Raw genomic sequence first — 16,380 nt, 5'->3', positions numbered from 1 at the left:
CTAAATCAAAACGACTGGCTATGCTCCCTCGATCTCAAAGAGGCTTACACTCACATACCGATCAATGTAACCTCAAGACCATATCTCCGATTCATGATCAATCATTGTCATTACCAGTACAAGGTGCTGCCCTTCGGTCTTGCCTCATCTCCAAGGGTATTCACCAAATGTCTCATTGTGGTGGCGGCTTTTCTACGCTCTCACCACCTGCATGTATTTCCTTACCTGGACGATTGGTTGATCAAAGACACTTCTGCCCAAGCGGTCCTTCTGGCCACCAACCAAACCATCCAGTTTCTACAACTTCTGGGATTCGAGATCAATCTACCCAAATCCCATATCATTCCCACTCAGAGACTTCAATTCATTGGAGCGATCCTGGATACACTCCTCATGAGAGCTTTCCTGCCATCCAATCGTCTTCAGACCCTTCAGTCTCTATGTCATCAGGTACTTCCTCTGCCGTCCATCTCAGCAAGGCAAATGATGGTGCTCTTGGGACACATGGCATCCACAGTTCATGTCACACCTCATGCCCGTCTTCACCTGCGCACTCCTCAATGGACCCTTGCGACTCAGTGGTCCCAAGTGTCGGACCCTTGCTCACGACACATATCTGTGACATCATCTCTTCGTCAGTCTCTGCAATGGTGGTTGGTATCCTCAAATCTATCCAGAGGTCTTCTGTTCCATCAGCCTCCTCATCAACTAGTCATCACCACCGACGCCTCCCTGTATGCATGGGGAGCTCACTTGAACGAGTTCCAGACGCAAGGTCTTTGGTCAGCCCAGGAGAGGAAACATCAAATCAATTTCCTGGAACTCAGAGCGATGTTTTACGCCCTCAAGGCCTTCCAACACCTTCTCTTTCCTCAGGTCCTTCTGTTGTGCACAGACAATCAGGTTGCGATGTACTACATCAACAAACAGGGTGGGACAGGCTCTCGCCTTTTATGCCAGGAAGCCCAGAAGATCTGGACTTGGGCCATAGATCATCATCTCTTCCTGAAAGCTATATACATTCAAGGGAAACAGAATTCCTTAGCAGACAAACTAAGCAGAATTCTCCAACCTCACGAGTGGACACTCGATCCCGTAACTCTGCACTCTATCTTCACTCAATGGGGCACTCCTCAGATAGACCTCTTTGCAGCTCCTCACAATCATCAGCTGCCCCTATTCTGCTCCAGACTTTACTCTCCACACCGTCTAACCGCAGATGCTTTTCTCCTCGACTGGTCGAATCTGTTCCTGTACGCCTTCCCTCCTCTGCCTCTCATGTTGAGAACCTTGTTCAAGCTCAAGAGGGAACGAGCCACCATGATTCTGATTGCTCCGAGGTGGCCCAGGCAACATTGGTTCTCCCTTCTACTTCAACTCAGTTCCAGGGAACCTTTTCTTCTTCCTCTGTTTCCTTCGCTGCTTACGCAACAGCAGGGAACCCTTCTGCATCCCAACCTCCAGTCTCTACACCTGATGGCTTGGTATCTCTCGGGCTGAACTCGACTGATACTCTTTTATCTCAGCCCGTTCGTTCCATTCTGGATGCCTCCAGGAAACCAGCCACTCTACAATGTTACCATCAAAAGTGGACGAGGTTTTCTTCCTGGTGTCTTCTTCATCATCTTGATCCCACTTCCCTAGCGGTGGAGACGTTGTTGGATTATCTTCTTTCTTTGTCTGATTCTGGCCTGAAGTCCTCTTCCATCAGGGTCCACCTCAGTGCCATTGCAGCTTTTCATGAGCCAGTCCATGGAAAACTTCTTTCAGCTCATCCCCTGGTATCCAGGTTCATGCGTGGGCTTTTCAATGTGAAACCACCTCTTAAAGCCCCTCCGGTTATCTGGGATCTCAATGTGGTTCTTTCAGCTTTAATGAAGCCTCCATTTGAACCTTTAGCTACTTCTCCTTTCAAATTTCTCACTTGGAAGGTACTTTTCCTTATTGCTCTTACCTCTGCCAGGAGAGTCAGTGAGCTTCATGCACTGGTTGCAGATCCACCTTTTACGGTCTTTCATCATGACAAGGTGGTTCTGCGTACACATCCAAAGTTTCTCCCCAAGGTTGTCTCGGAATTTCATCTCAACCAATCCATTGTCCTACCGGTTTTTTTTCCAAAACCTCATTCTCATTCTGGGGAACAAGCTCTGCATACTTTGGATTGTAAAAGGGCTCTTGCTTACTATCTGCAGCGTACGAAACCCCACAGATCAGTTCCCCAACTTTTTCTGTCCTTTGATCCGAACAAATTGGGACGTCCTGTTTCTAAACGCACGTTGTCTAATTGGCTAGCAGCGTGCATTTCTTTCTGTTATGCTCAGACCGGACTGACACTGGAAGGTTCTGTCACGGCCCATCGAGTCAGAGCAATGGCAGCATCTGTAGCTTTCCTCCGTTCCACTCCTATTGAGGAAATCTGCAAAGCTGCTACTTGGTCCTCAGTTCACACTTTTACATCTCATTATTGTCTGGATGCATTCTCCAGAAGGGATGGTCACTTCGGCCAATCTGTATTACAAAATTTGTTTTCTTAATGGCCAACCTTCCCTCCATCCCTCTTTTTGTTAGCTTAGAGGTCACCCATCAGTCAAGAATAGCTGCCTGCTTGTCCTGGGATAAAGCACAGTTACTTACCGTAACAGGTGTTATCCAGGGACAGCAGGCAGATATTCTTGCGTCCCACCCACCTCCCCGGGTTGGCTTCTTAGCTGGCTTATACTAACTGAGGGACCGCACGCCTCTGTCGGGCGGGAAGGCACTCGCGCGTGCGCGGTGCGGCCGAGCTAGAACTTTCTAAAAAGTTCTTAGAGTGCAATCACTCTAAAATTGTCCGTACCGGGGCTCCGTCGGTGCCGTCACCCATCAGTCAAGAATATCTGCCTGCTGTCCCTGGATAACACCTGTTACGGTAAGTAACTGTGCTTTCTCCTCATGACGACAGCCACATTGCCATCGGATTCCTAATACCCTTTAATCCTAACAAGTTAGAACCTGCGGTAATTTTTTATCAAATGGATTACAAGACTAAGTATATCCTGCATTCGCCTAGCAAGAGTGCTATTAGCTATTGAACATTTCAAGTAAATTGCATCAATTCAGCCATGGTGACAGCAGTTGCCCATCTTTGCTAACTTTCCACTGAAGACATATGTAGTACTGCAATATGGTTTTCCATTTACATCTTTATAATCCACTACTTTGCCATTATTCCTCAGAGAGCTAGTGTTTCAAGGCTTTTTAAAGGGTAAAGGAGACTGGATTTGATATACCGCCTTTCTGTGCTTACATTTAAAGCGATTTACATATTATACGAGTATATAGATACTTATTTTTTACATGGAGTAATGGAGGGTTAAGGGACTTGCCCAGAGTCAGAAGGAGCTGCAGTGGGAGGCAGAAATCTTTAAAATAAAATCGACTTCCTCTACCATTTCTATCCAGGTTACCTAAAAATTCAAAAGTGTAAAGTAAAAATGCAGCCCTGAACTGTTAAGGTTCTCCAGTTGTCAAACTGATTTATAATGCTTCTAAAAAGAGCAAAAAAGCTCCAAGGAGAGCAGGATAAATACTAAGTAATCACTGGACCACCCATCAAGAGGCAGCCTCACCTTTTGCTGTCAGATGGCACCTTTAAATTAAGAAACAATAGCTATTTTATTTCAATGTTTTGGGTTTTCTTTGAATGGAATAACACTTTGCTAAGGAAAGTACATAACTACTGCTAAAATTAGAGCTAGATGTTTTCAGTGTCAATAAAGATTTAGAGAGGGGGTATCTGTCTAAAGCAGGGGTAGGCAACTCCAGTCCTGGAGGGCTGGAATCCAGTTGGATTTTCAGGATTTCCCCAATGAATATGCATGAGATCTATTTGCATGCACTGCTTTCCATGCATATTCATTGGGGAAATCCTGAAAACCCAACTGGATTCCGGCCCTCGAGGACCGGAGTTGCCCACCCCTGGTCTAAAGGCTACCATGTGGCTCCAGATACAGGAGGACAGATTGAGTCATCTGGGTTTTACTTCCATTTCTTTCAATAGAAGTAAAATCCAGATTTGTCAATCTAGCCTCCTTACTTCCATTGGAAGTAAAACCCCAGATTACTCCTTTTTCTGGAGCCATATGGTAACTCTATGTATGTCTGTCAATCTATTATGCTCTAGAGTGCTGTATTTCAAGTAACTTTTTGGAAGATTAAAAAATCCAATCAAATACACATATGAGAAGGCTCTTGTAGCATAAGACTGATGTTAAGCTTTCCTTATTACAGTGCTATCATAAGTTCCAGTTTCATTCCTTATATTATATTGACTTTCATGTTGCTCTGATTTTAGTACAGCGTTTTTAAGCACTCATTGAACTGCATTTATACTGTACTGGTAAATCAGACCTGCCATCACTTTAATCAGGAATTCTCTATATTTTGCTTCTTAATATAAACTTCTTCAGAGTGAGTTATATGGATCGTTTAGTGACAATTTGAGTGAAATTTGACCAAATATTGTACTGGCAATGAAAAGGGGGTAAGACCCTGTTTAAGCTATTTGCTGCTCATTTCTATCACTAATTTTAGCATGGTATTTTTATTTCAGATTTCTGGCGTTCAACAAATTCAGTTCTCATAATTTGAAGAAAAACCTGAACCCACCTAAAAAAAAAAAATGGGAAGAGAGAGGACAAAAGCTGTATAATTCCTGAATGAGGACATCTGTGACGATTGCTGCAGAGGATTCTCTCTTTTGTGTATTAAATAGCCGTAATGTAGCTTCTTGAGGCTTGACTGATCGAGGAATAAATTCCAACTTGAAAAATGGTTTTCATTGATTTTAAGACAACTTGGATTTTAAACATATTAGTTTAAATATTTTTGTTTTTGTATAAGAGTTTATTACTCGGACTCTTGTATGTATTGTAAATTGCTGACTTACTACTGTCTGAGAGTTAGACAGTTTCTTATTTTCATATTGAATCATGTAATGTTTTGTAATTCAAATATGTTGGGTTTACTTCACGATGTTTACCCTTTTAATAAAAATATAGGGTACATGAATGCAAGTTTGCCTTCCTTAAAATGGAATTAATTTTGGTTATATACAATTTAGTCTTTGCATGGGAGATGTCTTAGCTAAGTTTTACTTGTTAATGTATTTATTAAAGTCAATTTTTAAGACACTTGGGACTTGATTATTACATATTTCAATATAACATTAGAGTGACATAGTCCAGGAAAAATAATTTGCCAGAAATTGTTTACATTTTCAGTGCTACAAAACAAAAATTTCAATTTCTGTAGTATCTTCCTGCTGTTGCTCAGTGGGATGGTTCATGATGGTCTTTTATTTTGAACCAGCTAATAAAATTACAGTAGGCTAGTACTGTTACATATTTTGTGCATATTCATAACTGGTAGAAGTAGGAAGTGTAAAGCAATATAAAAGTTGTTTTATGTAAGTTTCAAAAATAATTTTCTTCTATATAAGATTGCTTGTATTTTTTCCTAAGTTTGGTAGAATAATTGTACAGTCCTTTAAGGAAAACGAACCACCTGATTAAAATATCAAATTTCTTTTTCTTGATAAGGCATGTTCAGTGTGTTTTGATTAAATCAACTGAAAATGAAGAAAACAAAAAATTTGTCCAAAACAAAAACTAATATACAAATCGGAGAACAAATTCACATCAAGTTATATTGAATTACCAGACCTCAAATACCCAAGGCACTACTTGACTAATTTTTCATACCCTTACTGGGGTACTAAATTCATCATTGGTCTTAGTAAAGTGACTTATGCTATAAAAATTTATTTGAATATTTATAATATCAATTTTTCAATAAATATAAAGTGCAATGAGTACGTAAAGTGCTTGAAAAGGAGAGCACTTATCTTTTGTGCCCGACGGCTGCTCAACCGTTTCACGCTTTGTTTCATCAGGGGCTATATGCCCCCTTATATTACTGCATCAAACCTGAAAAATAAAACTTGATCAATATTTTGAAAATTGTAAAAATCCTAGCAAACTCTATAGTTTTTAATTAATAATCTTTTTAATCTTTAATTAAATATTTTAATTATTAAAAACCTAAATCCCAACCTACTGTTAACTAATCCAAAAGGAGACTCAAAGAAAAATTAATGAACAAAAAATTAATTTAGTTTATACTAAAAAAATTGTTTAATAACTTCACAAATTGATATTTGACCTTATTGTTCCCTGAAAGATGAATAAAAGTACATTAGAACCGTGGGCATTCTAAATTGAAACTTTAATTACTTTTGAGCATATCAATTTTTTTAAGAAAACTTAAAAAGATCTTAAAAGATATTCAAATTGATGTGCCACACGTGTGTGAGCCTGAAAATTCACAAAAAAAAATCACAAAAAAGGATAAATAGAAGGAATAAAACCTTTGTTAATGTTTAATTGCTGGTGAACTATATGGCTGCCGCGCTGCTTTAACAATATCTGAAAACTAATAAAATCGCATCAGCTTTCTCAACCGGTGCTAATAATTGACAAAAATAAATTCAACAAGAAAAGTTATTTGGTTCTATAGCATGCCAATGATTATCAATTTGCAATGTTTAAAGGTTGATGGCATACAAACAACTTCTCGCACTGTGCCAATGGATCGCACAACTAAGGCATGCAAGTGGTGATTTTATCTGTAAGGCCCCGCATTCTAAAATAAAAAATTGGTTACTTATTTCAAGGACTTTAACAGAGCCACCATAGTCGGCACTCGCACAGCACATACTAAGTCGGGATGCCTAGAATATGGCGGCGCTTTTAAATCCCCTGCTGATAAACTGGCCAATCGTAAAAGCTTAAATGTGATGACATCATTACGTTTATGTAAAAAAAAGAGTTACATTCAACTGATTAATATGACTCCAGTGGCGCTATGAAAAATAGCTCTATTGTCTACACAAAGAAACCCTGAGTGCTTATATTAAAAAGCAACTATCATTTATTGAAAAACTCTACATTTTAAATATTTAGTGTAAAAGAGCCAATGCTATTGTAAAGAAATTTAATTCTTATAAACGATTCCACTAGTGCAATAAAAGATCGCTCTTTTGGCCACATGAAAAGCACAGTGTGCTAATACTAGAAAACAGCATTTGTTGTAGAAAAATCGCAACATTTTAATTGCTTGTTGTCAAAAAGCCAATACTATTGTTGTGGAAAATCGCTACATTTTAATTACTTTCTGTCAGGCCAGTATTATAGTAAAGGAATTGCTACATTGTAATTGTTATGTCAAAGAACAGACCTACACTAATTCACAAAAAAACATCCAATGACTGTTTAGATAGGGAACAACTAATTGTGTAAAGAAAAATTAATGCATTTAAGAACAAAAAAACCCCCAAAACAACCAAAAAAGGAAGAAAACTACCAAACTGAAATAAAAACCAATGTACCTCAAAAAACCTTCCATTCAATGTTGTTAAGTCCCATAGGTTCTAAAGAATTTAACGTATGGATCCACTGCTGTTCTTGTTGTACCAATAGTCTGTCTCTATTACCTCCTCTTGGATTCATCTTTTCAACGTCAATAACGATACATTGTAGATCAGAAAAAACATGATTCATTTCCCAACATGGGAGCCTCCATTCTTTTGCATTTGATATTAGATCTGTGTTCACTGAGATGCATCCTAAGACACCTCTTGGTTTTACTAACATACATTTTAGAACAGAGACAGTAAGGGCATGAAAAATTAGTCAAGTAGTGCCTTGGGTATTTGAGGTCTGGTAATTCAATATAACTTGATGTGAATTTGTTCAGTGTGTTTTGATACCAACCCTACATGCTACAGGCTTGATTCATTAAAAAGGTTTCCCCCAAAGTCAAAATGGACTTTTCATAAATCAGGACAGTTATGTTATGGGAAATGAATGATTGCAGATTCTGTTATGTCCCTTCTGGATTCTATATGCTAGGTGTTAATCCCAACCCACAAGCTGGGAGTTACAGAAATCCAACACTTTTCTGAGTGCATGCTCCTCCCCCTTAGAGGGGCTTTAGGTACATGGCCAATGGAAGCCTTAGGCTACTCCTAGTGCATCCCTGAATGCACTGGGAAAGAGGCCTAAGACTCCTGTTGGTCCAGGTGCCTAAGGCTCCTCCTATGGCATCTGAGCCAATCAGGCCTTAGGCCCCTCCGTGAGTCATCCCAGAATACACCAGGAAGGGGAAGGCCCACCATTTTGCAGTGGTGGACCTGCCAGCAGGAGGGAGTGAGCATCCCTCATGCCGGCCATCAAGAGTGTGTGGTGATGCAGTGGTTAGAGCTCCAGCCTTGGCACCCTGAGGTTGTGGGTTTGAATCCTGCACTGCTCCTTGTGATCCTGGGTAAGTCACTTAATCCCCATTGTACCGGGTACATTATAGATAGAGTGGGAGCCCAACAGGACAGTTAGGGAATAATTTGTAATCCACATAGAATTGTAGGAAATGCGGAATATAAATTAAGTTAAAAAAAAGATAAAGGTACGAGGGGAGGGGCTCGGGGGGTAGCAGTTGGATCTTGGGGGTATTAGTGTGAGGGGGATGTTGGGGTGTCAGGGATGGAGTCGGGGTGTGCTTGGTAGGGTTCAGGGGATAATAGGGCCAGTGGCATGAGGGAGTTGGCATCCTTCCTGCTGTGGACTGTCAGGAGGGTTCGCCATTGCGGCAGGATGAATTGGCCACTCCTCTTGCTGTGGACATTCGGTGGGGGGCTTTGGGGGTTCTGGCAGGAGGGAGTGAGCATCCATCATGCCGGCTGACTTCACGGGGGGGAGGGGGGACGGGTTCCTTGCTGCGGCCGCTAAACTCATCGCATCAGGGAGATTCCCTTGTCGCGATCAACTCAGCGGCCATGTCTATTTGAAATGCAGACCAGCATTTTGCTGGCCTACATTTCAGGTGCCTATCGCGGCCCTAGGGAGATGCCTAGGGCCACCTAAGCTCATCTTAGGCCACTTCTAAGTGAAACAATGCCTAGCTTTGGGCAAGCTTAAGCAGCCCTATGCGTCTCTCTAGTAGAGAGCTGCACGGGAACGGGGGTTCCCCCTTTGGGTCACGGGGATCCCGTGGGGATGCCCCCTAAGGTCACGGGGATCCCGTGGGGATGCCTCCGAGGGTCGCGGGGTTCCTGCGGGGTTGGATCGCAGTGCACGACTCGAGCCGCGAGAGGATGTCTCGTTCTCCTTTCCTGCCCTGGCGCAGCACACAGCCGACCGGAAGTCTTCCCGATGTCAGCGCTGACGTCGGAGGGAGGATTTAAGGTAGGTAGAAGGCAATGGCGTACGAAAGAGGGGGGAGGGCGGTCCGCCCCGGGGAATGTGCACAGCCGGTCAGGTCCCCCGATCGACCGACAACAGGCCCGGCCGACAAACCTCCCTGCCCTGTAGCTGCAAATCTAAATTACCTCTTACAGCAGCTTCAATACTCCAGCTGCTGTAAGAAGGTAATTTAGATTCGCGGCTACAGGACAGGGAGATTTGTCCGACCGGGCCTGTTCTGTTATCGGTCGGGTGGGGAAGCGCCACAAAGGTAAGGGGCAGGGTGGGAGAAAGGAAGGAAAGGTGGAGTGGAGAAGAAAAGACGCTTAAGGGAAATGGGTAAAACTGAGGGGGGAGAAGGCCGCTGAAAGCACTTGGGAAGACAAAGGGGTGGAGAAGGACGCTGAAAGGACATGGGGAAGATGGGAGGGTGGGGGAAGGATGCTGAAAGCACATGGGGAAGACAGAAGGGGAGAAGGACGCTGAAAGCACATGGGGAAGACAGGAGGGAGAAGGATGCTGAAAGCACATGGGGAAGACAGAGGAGGGAGAAGGACGCTGAAAAGCACATGGGGAAGATGGGGGAGGACACTGAAAGGACATGGGGAAGACAGAGGGGGGAGAAGGACGCTGAAAAGACATGGGGAAGACAGGGGGGAGAAGGATGCTGAAAGGACATGGGGAAGGCAGAGAAGGGAGAAGGATGCTACCTGACAGGACATGGGTTAGATGGGGGGTAGAAGGACGCTGAAAGGAAATGGGGAAGAGAGAGTGGGGAGAAGACGCTGGCAGGGAAGAAGACAGATGCCAGACTATGGGGGGACCGGAGGGAAGAAGATGGGTGCCAGACCAATTTGGGAGGGGGGAGAAAGGGAGAGGCACAGTAACAGAGCAAATGGAAGACACAGAGAGAAGAGAGACAGTGGATGGAAGGAATTGAATGAGAACATGAAGAAAGCAGAAACCAGGCAACAAAGGTAGGAAAAAAATTATTATTTTTTTTTTTTTTTTTGCTTCAGGATAAAGTAGTATATTAGTTGTGTTGATAAACATTTATAAACATTAGAGGCTCTGATAGAAACCCATTTACAAAGTATGCATTCTTCCCAATTAATATTTCCAAATTAATAAAGTCTTTTTGCTTATTTTTAAATGGGTTTCTACCAGAGCCTTTAATTCAGTAGCATAATTAAATGAAATAACTATTTCTGTAGTTTATAGGGACGGGCGGGGACGGAGGGGATTCCTGGTGGGGACGGAGGGATTCCTCGCGGGGATGGGTGGGAGTCCTCACGGGGACAGGTGGGACTTTGGCGGGGACGGGTTGGATTTCTGTCCCCTCACAACTCTCTACTCTCTAGGCTTGTGAAAATGCCTACAATGTAGGCAGTCTGTGTGCCTCATCTGTTAAATGTGTGCCTTGGTTGCATCGGATTGGTACGGGATCTGTGACATTATACCATGTGCTACAGTGTGCTGGAGTAGGGGGCGGGAGCTTTGGGCTTCACCTACTTCAAATCCTTCAGGGTTGGGGAGCTGGCCTAGGTCTGTGAATTCAAGAAAATATCTCATCCAGAGGCTGTTCTAGAGTTTGGCACCAAACATCTGCGTTCCGAGTCTAAGGACTCTCTTGGCATGGGGCAAGTGCCTCAGCAGGGTCCTGAAGTGCTCACAGTGTGAATTTTCACTGGACTTTTTTTCGACTCCTCTGGAAAATGTATTCTTCGGACCCAGCTTGTTGGACGCAGCCAGTGGGCAGGTCAGTTTCTTCTAACCCAGTTGTGCCAGTGGTAGTGGTCCCTTTTCAGGACCCCCTCTTGTCTGGCTATGGCAGAGCTCGATTGCCTTATGCCTTTGGATATTATGCCGCTTTTGTCTCATGCCATTGCTTTTATTTTAGATCCAGCTGATACCCTTGCTAGAACTAGTCCACACAGGTGCCCTGAGAGTTCAGTTTTGATTGAGGACCCCTCTGTTAGCAGGCCTTTTATGCATGGATTTGTCCACCCTTGTACTGCTGGGGTTCTGAAAGAACAGCAACAACAAAAAAAAATCTCCTTTTTTCCATCCCATTCACAGCTTCTTGGTCTGATTACAGGACAATAGGATGCCCAGGCTGCTCTTTCTGGCTCCCTCAAGCTATGTTTTAAGCTTTCTCCACTGGCTCCTGCTTTTCAACAGTTTTGAGCTTCCTAAGGTGGATTCTGCCGTGGTGCAGGGTACCTGGTGCATGGATCTCCCTGGTGTGGGAGGAGTAGTGTTTAAGGACTCCCAGGATTGCACAGTGGATATTTTATTTATTTTTTTTTTTTAAAAACCCCAACCATTTTTGAAATGGCTTCTTCAGGCTTCAAGGTGGTGACAGCCTCCTTTGAGGCATGTGCCTGTCATATGAGATTGTGCATGGTGTCCTTTGCGGAAGTGGATGTTTGTCCCCAGCTAGTGCTGGACGGTGTGGATTTTGTGGTGGATGCTCTTTCTGATCTAATTGGAGTTCTTGCCAATTATGCAGTGTCTGTGTGCCGGCCTCTTTAGATCTGTTCTTGGGCTGGGGACGCTACCTCCAAAGCCACGTTAGTCAGACTTCCTTTCAAGAGACAGCTTCTTTTCGGGACAGGTTGGATGACCTCATGGCTGGTGTTGCTGATCACAGCCCTACATCTCTCCCTGAGAACAAGTCTTGCCAGACTTTGGGAGGGGATGGTAGTAATTTTCATCCCTCCTACTGTTTTCATCTGAGATCTTTGGGCTCTTCCTCCCAGAGATATTCCTAGGGATCCAGTCCCTGTGACAGCACTTTAATTCCAGCCATCCTCAGACATCTGGATCCCGGGCAGTTAATGCTCTTAAACAGCCCTCCTGAAGGTCATCTAGTTCAGTTTTACTAGGAGTGGGTTCACATGTCCATGGATAAATGGATGCTGGACATCATTTGAGAGGGGCACAAGAAGGATTTCTTTTGCCTGCCTCCGGATTTGTTTCTGGACTCACTAGCAGATCGGCTGGAAAAGGAGTCAAAGGTCTGCACTACTTTGCAGTGTCTCTTTGGCATCCCACCAGTAGTACCATTTCCAGAACACGGATTAGACCTTGGCAGATGCTCTTTATACTTCATCATGTCAAAGTATGATCGGCGGATGGAGGCCCATTCTGGATTTCATGTCAGTCACTCATTTCTACGCATTCATTATTTCTGAATGAAAGCCGGAAGCACAGTCATTGCTGCTGTCTCCTGGGAAGTAGTGCTGCCCGATTCAGGAAAAAAAATTTGATTCAATTCAGCCTATTGAATCGATTTTTCGATTCAATTTTCCTGCCCAATTGAGTGGTTGTTTTTTTTTCAAACATCCTGGTGGGTTTATTTTTTATAGCCTCTTTACCCCCCCCCCCCCCCTTTGCCTTCTCCTAACCACACTGGGGCTGTGGTGTAAACAAAATAAACAAACAAAAAAAACCTTTTCCTCTCTCTGTTAAATCCTAGCTCACGTTTACGGTCTAACACCAGCTCTGGCAGGATACACATTTCATATCTGACATAATGTAATCACAAAACAGAAAATAAAATTATTTTTTCTATCTTTTGTTGTCTGGTCATTATTCAAATCTTGTTGATCCCCGGCTTTGGTTGTCTTCTGATAACTAGCTTGTCAGGGTCTCCTTCTTTCTCTGTGCTAACCATCCATCTTCTATTTCTGTCCTCCCCTTCTGTTTCCCTTCCCTCCCCCGGAGGTCTGGCATCTTTCCTTTTTTTCATCTCCATCCACAGATCCACTTTTTCTCATCTACCCTTTCATCTGACATCTCTCCCTCCTTCCCCACCACCATATCTCCCTTTATTTTCCCAACTACCCTCCTATCCAGTATCTATATCCCCCCTCCACACCATCCCTCGTGTCCAACTTCTTTCCCTTTCTGTTCCTTCCCTCTCTAAATCCCATTGTCCACCATCTCTCTCCCTATTCTCTGTTTTTAGACCCATTATTTCTTCCCCCCAAAGTCCGGCATATGCACGTCTCTGTACACCCCCCTTTTCTCTCCCTCTCTCTGTGTACTTCTACACCAGGGCCCCCCTCCCCTGAAGGCCTGCACCCCACCCCTGAAGGCCTGCCTGTTCCTCCTGAAGGCCTGCAGCACCCCCCGAAAGCCTGCACCCCACCTCTGAAGGCCTGTACCCCCCAAAGGGTTGCAGCCTCCCCCCCCCCGGAAGGCCTGCGTGTTCCCCCTGGCCTCCCGCGCACCATTTACCTATTAGCAGCAGCCTGCAGAGAAGATCACTGGGGCTAGTGATCTCTGCAAGCTGCTATAGGTCTTCAGATCTGTTTCCTCTGCCGTGATCCTGCCTCTGATGTCAGAGGAGGGATGGGACTGCGGCAGAGGAAACAGCTCCAATGACCTATAGCAGCTTGCAGAGATTGCTAGCCTCAGCGATCTTCTATGCAGGCTGCTGCTGCCAGTAGGTAAATGGTGCATGGGACACCAGCAGGAGGCCAGGGGGGAAGCCGGACAGCAGCGGGAGGCGAGGGGAAACTGGACACCAGCGGGAGGCCAGGGGGGAAGCCAGATACCAGCACTTCCCAACTGACCCTCCCCCTCTCGCCCTCTAAAGCAGGTGGGGCAGTGGCCAGACAGCAAGAGGCAGCGCTGCCACTCCTGCTTTAGGGGGCGAGGGGGGGGGGGAGCGTCAGTTACCGAATCGGGAGGCCAATTTTTTTTTTTTGTTTTAAATCAATTTGAATCGATTCACCCGAAGTGAATTGGTGAACCAATTCAAATCGTGAATCAGGCAGCACTACTGGGGAGGTGTTCTAGCGTCCTTGGATCTCACAGAGGCTTTCCTCCATATTCTAATACTTTTGGAGCATCGCAGATTTATGCATTTCCATGTTGTGCAACAGCATTTCCAGTTTGTAGCTCTGCCCTTTGGCCTCGCGACAGCATCCCGCACTTTCACCAAAGTGATGATAGTTGTGGCAGCTCTGTCAGCAGGGTGACCTGGTTCCTCCTTGTATGATTGGTTGATCTGGGCTCTATTTCAACAGGAGTGCAAAACTGCAGTGGAGACAGTAGTGTCTGTGCCACAGGCTTTAGGCTGGATTGTCAACTTCCAGAAGAGCCAGTTGACACTGTCCCAGTCCTTGAAGTCTCTGGGCCTTTTCTTGACAGCTGGTAGGGTTGTGTGTTTTGTCCTGAGGCACGCGGAAACATAGAAACATAGAAAGATGACAGCAGAAAAGGGCTATAGCCCATCAAGTCTGCCCACTCTACTGACCCACCCCATTAAGTCTGAGTACTAATGACCTATTTCCTAAACTAGACCCTCGTAAGGATCCCACTAGGGCATCCCATTTATTCTTAAAGTCAAGCACGCTGGTGGCCTTGATCATCTGCTCTGGAAGCTTGTTCCAGTGATCTACAACCCTTTCTGTGAAGAAATACTTCCTTACGTCACTATCGAATTTCCCTCCTCTGAGTTTGAGTGGATGCCCCCTTGTGACCGAGGGTCTTTTGAGAAAGAAGATGTCTTCTTCCACCTCGACACGTCCCGTGATGTATTTAAATGTCTCAATCATGTCCCCCCTCTCCCTGTGTTCCTCCAGATCAGAGAACTCCTGCAGTCACCAGTTGTGTGGGTCAGTGGCTGATATGCCCCTGTTACACCAAGAACACCTCTTGAAGCCGCTTGAAGACTTGGACATCGATAGAAAAATGGCCAATGCAAGATCAAAAGACTCAATTTTTTCTCTGGCTTGAAGGAGAACCAGAGGCCTGAAAAACAGGAAAGAAAAGAGTTTGAGAAAAATTCCCAAACAAAGCAATAAATAAACTACTGCAAATGAAAATAAAAGAAATGAAGAAACAAGGCAGAAAATTACACCAGGAAGGCACAAAAAGTAGAAAAATATTGCAATCTTAGCTCTGTGGAAAATTAAGAACTGATGGTCCCATGAGCCAATGTCGAGCAGGAAGGTACTTGCTCATGCACGGTATGGGTGGTCTTTGATGCAAAATTCATAAGACATCTGGGTCAAGTTCTTCCTATCAGGGTGGAGTCTGAATGCCTTGAATTTTGAACAAATCCCTAAGGACTGTTTGAAAAACCCATTCCATAATCTCATGATAGATACCATGTTTAAAAACTGGGAGACTCGGACTTCCGGTGACGTCACTGACCAAGATGGAGGGTTAGAGAATTTGCTCTGACTCTCCGCTCTCTATTGCCTACCTTTCCTGTTGCGGGCTGCTGAAATTTGTGAGCGTGCGGGTAGCCGGGAGTGCGCGAAGCCCGGCACAACTGCGGGATGCCGTCCAAGAAAAAAATCGATACCAGCAGGTCGTCGGAGCGTGGAGGAGAGCAGGGAGGCCTCTGCCGCGTGAGAGGGACCTCCAGCATGTCCGCGCGCGAGTCGGGAGACAGCGCGTTGGAAGAAGAATCGGAGCGCGGTGCTTCCCCGCGGCTGCGGCGAGCAGGATCGGCGGCGGCTATTACAAAAGCCGATCTGCAACTGTGGGCTGCAGAGATCAAAGATGAGGTGGCGGCTGTAAAAGGAAAAATTAAAGAGGCAGTTAAGGAGATCCGGCAGGACTTTGCAGACTTGCTGGGCAGAGTGGAAGATACAGAAAAGAGACTGGGGGAGCAAGAGGAAACTGTGCAAGGACTCACTACCCAGGTGAAGGCAGTCCAAAAAGATCTACTGGACTGCTGTGCTCAAGTGGAAGATCTGGAGAATAGATCCCGATGGAACAATGTCCGGATCTGGGGAGTTCCGGATACAGCTGAGTATGGGGATGCTGCGGCTGTGGTGCAGGAGCTTAGCCGGTTTCTGCTGACTGATGATGGGGCATCTGAAACTACTCCCGGGGGCCTGAGAGTGGATAGGGCGCACCGCACGCTGGGTCCGAAGAATGGGGATTACCCGAGAGATATCATAGCGTGCATCCACCACTTCCCAGATAAGGATCGGCTGGTGAAGAAAGCTAGAGACTTGGGTGTTATATCTTGGAAGAATTTGAAAGTGGAGATATTTCAGGATCTCTCGACCATCACTTTGCAGAAAAGGAGGGAGTTTCGACCGTTGCTGGAGGTGCTGAAGCAGAACAACTTACG

General features: G+C 44.9%; 1 protein-coding gene across 3 annotated transcripts in view; it reads left to right on the top strand.

The window, feature by feature from the left end:
* Positions 1 to 5,171, top strand: part of NFYB (nuclear transcription factor Y subunit beta) — a 67,914-nt gene extending 62,743 nt beyond the window's left edge. For all 3 annotated transcript variants that reach the window (XM_033951480.1, XM_033951479.1, XM_033951477.1), the window contains exon 7: positions 4,592 to 5,171. In XM_033951480.1, coding sequence (XP_033807371.1) covers positions 4,592 to 4,624 — 33 coding nt within the window. In that variant the 3' untranslated portion in view covers positions 4,625 to 5,171. The remainder of the gene's footprint in view (positions 1 to 4,591) is intronic.
* Positions 5,172 to 16,380: the final 11,209 nt, after the last annotated feature.

The sequence above is a fragment of the Geotrypetes seraphini genome, chromosome 7 (genome assembly GCF_902459505.1).
Source record: "Geotrypetes seraphini chromosome 7, aGeoSer1.1, whole genome shotgun sequence".
Classification (NCBI taxonomy): Eukaryota; Metazoa; Chordata; class Amphibia; order Gymnophiona; family Dermophiidae; genus Geotrypetes; species Geotrypetes seraphini.
Note: the sequence above shows the minus strand (reverse complement) of the source record. Positions and strands in the feature narration are given on the sequence as shown.